Source organism: Penaeus monodon, chromosome 17 (assembly GCF_015228065.2).
Source record: "Penaeus monodon isolate SGIC_2016 chromosome 17, NSTDA_Pmon_1, whole genome shotgun sequence".
Classification (NCBI taxonomy): Eukaryota; Metazoa; Arthropoda; class Malacostraca; order Decapoda; family Penaeidae; genus Penaeus; species Penaeus monodon.
In genome coordinates this window covers 38037543-38039914 of record NC_051402.1, presented here as the reverse complement: position 1 = coordinate 38039914, position 2372 = coordinate 38037543, and the positions used below count along the sequence as shown (strand labels likewise).

The 2372-nt window shown below is 35.5% G+C and overlaps 1 protein-coding gene across 1 annotated transcript in view; it reads right to left on the bottom strand.

Moving 5' to 3' along the window:
• Positions 1-254: 254 nt before the first annotated feature.
• The window catches only part of LOC119583925, a 2410-nt gene continuing 292 nt past the window's right edge, over positions 255-2372 (bottom strand). Inside the window, exons 2-3 of the mRNA XM_037932637.1 lie at positions 922-1249; positions 255-750 (exon numbers count right to left, since the gene is read on the bottom strand). Of these exons, the coding sequence (XP_037788565.1) occupies positions 304-750; positions 922-1035 (561 nt within the window). The 5' untranslated portion in view covers positions 1036-1249 and the 3' untranslated portion in view covers positions 255-303. The remainder of the gene's footprint in view (positions 751-921; positions 1250-2372) is intronic.

Sequence of the window (2372 nt, the reverse complement as noted above, 5' to 3'; positions counted from 1 at the left end):
AGAGAAGGGACTGCCAGCACGCACTCCAATTTCACGCTCAGTGCCAGAGGTTCCTCCTTCGAGATCTCCCACTCTCCTCCCTCCCTGATATCCACCCACCTACGAATAGCTCATTTCCTTTTCCTTGCTACCCAATTCTCTCCTTCCATTCACCCACCCATCTGCCTAACTCACTTACAGTATCATTATACATGATTCTCAGACTCCCACTACTTATTAGTCTGCCATCACTTGCGTGTAATGATAAATGTATATTCATAGTACATACTAATTTATTTTCGCTACAGAGACACACAAAATGACTTAGATATAGGCAGCAGTGTTCATGTCAACCCAAACAGGTGGATGCGCATCGTCGATCTCTATCTTCGTCCACAAGCCCCATGCCACCCCAGACCTGGCGTTGGTCACGGTCACAGAAGGGCTAACAGGAGCCACGGAGGACGTGGGCGACGAGCAGCGAAAAGCATCCACCCCAAAGGAATGAACAGACGCCAGAGAACTCGTCTGCAACTGGGACGGCGACGAAAAGGCCATCAGAAGCTCCTTCAGCGATAGAGTCGGTGTCTGTTGGAAAGTCGATGACCAGTCCCTTGGCTCATAGGACGCGTCTTCAGTCCTAATGTCCGGCGTCGTCCTAGGGTGAATGGGAGATCCGAAGGGAGTGAGGCTCGGAGAAGGGGGCGAGATGAAGTCAGGTACATCAGACGTCAGCTGCGTTAGTCTAGAATCCGTCTTCGAATATGGAGTCTGCGGGAAGCCGAGAGAAATTGTTTAGTTCTATACGGCATACATAAACAAAACAATTTCACCAATATACATATATACACCCATAACAGATTAATAAAAAAATCGAATATAGCATACATAAAGCATTATATCTTATCTATACCATAAAGCATTACGAATTAACTCACATACCTTTCTGATTATTCTCCTGTAGACAACGAGGAAGACGAAGAACAAGAACGAAAGAAGAAGAGGCACAAGAAACCCGTAAACCATAGGCAACCACTTGGACACTTCCAAAGCCATGGTAGTCAGAAGAACACAGAAAAGATTAAGAGCAACTGACTACACTGATCCCATAGCGAGAATATATACCAACTGGGGAATTAGGTCGCACGGGAAACAATCAGGTCACAGGTAGTTTGCAGGTCACCGATGGTTGTTACGGGGAATGAGGTTAGTCTCGTAGCAAGAGGGATTGCGGAGGGTCCAGTGGTGCTTCAGTTAGTTATCAACTAACCTGAAAAAAAATTGTATTTATTGTTTTCTGTAATGTCTGAAAGGGGAAATGATTGTGGCACTCTAACAATTATAATTATAATAGTTAGAATATTACAATATCATTAATAATAAAAATGATAATAACTAAATGATAATAATTATAATACAATGATAATGGTAATAATGATAATAATAATAATAATAATGGTACTACTACTACTACTACTACTACTAATAATAATAATAATGATAATAATAATAATGATAATGATAACGATAATGATAACGATAATTATAATAACGATAAAAAAAGATAATAATAATAATGATAAAAAAATAATAATGATTATTACTGTTGTCATTTATCATCATCGTTGTTATTATCTTCTTGATCTTTATGTGGTAGAATAATCACCAATGTATATAATATATATAATATATATATGATATATATATATATATATATATATATATATATATATATATATATGTATATGTACCACACACACACACACATATATATATATATATATATATATATATATATATATATATATATATTATATATATATATATACATACACATACATATATATGCATATATATATCATATATGTATATATATGTATTTATATCTATGTATATATACATATATGTACATACACACACGCCCGCGCGAGTGCGTGTGCGTATACATGTTACTATTTATAATATTATGTGCAGTAATATTAACATCGTTGTCAGTATTTCTTGTGATACTTTTGCTCGCAGTAGTACTGTCAGAAAACAATTATATCAGTTCGTATTTCATTATCATCCTAATGTCATTATCACCATAATTTACATTTTCAACATTTCCAATGTATATTACATAAAAACATGTAACTATCGTTTCCAACCGTTTTGTTACAAAGGTAAACTATAAAGTTATTTTTACCCATTCCCATACTGACATAAACGCATACCTGTAATTGTTATTGCCAACAACACCTTTTGTCTTATAATTACCATCAGCAATATCAGTTTGATCTCGACACTATACCTGACATCCCGTAAAATGAAAGGAAAGGGCTATATTATAATAACATAAGGGAACACTTATCTTGTAACCATACCACAAATGCTAATACTATTATTAGAGT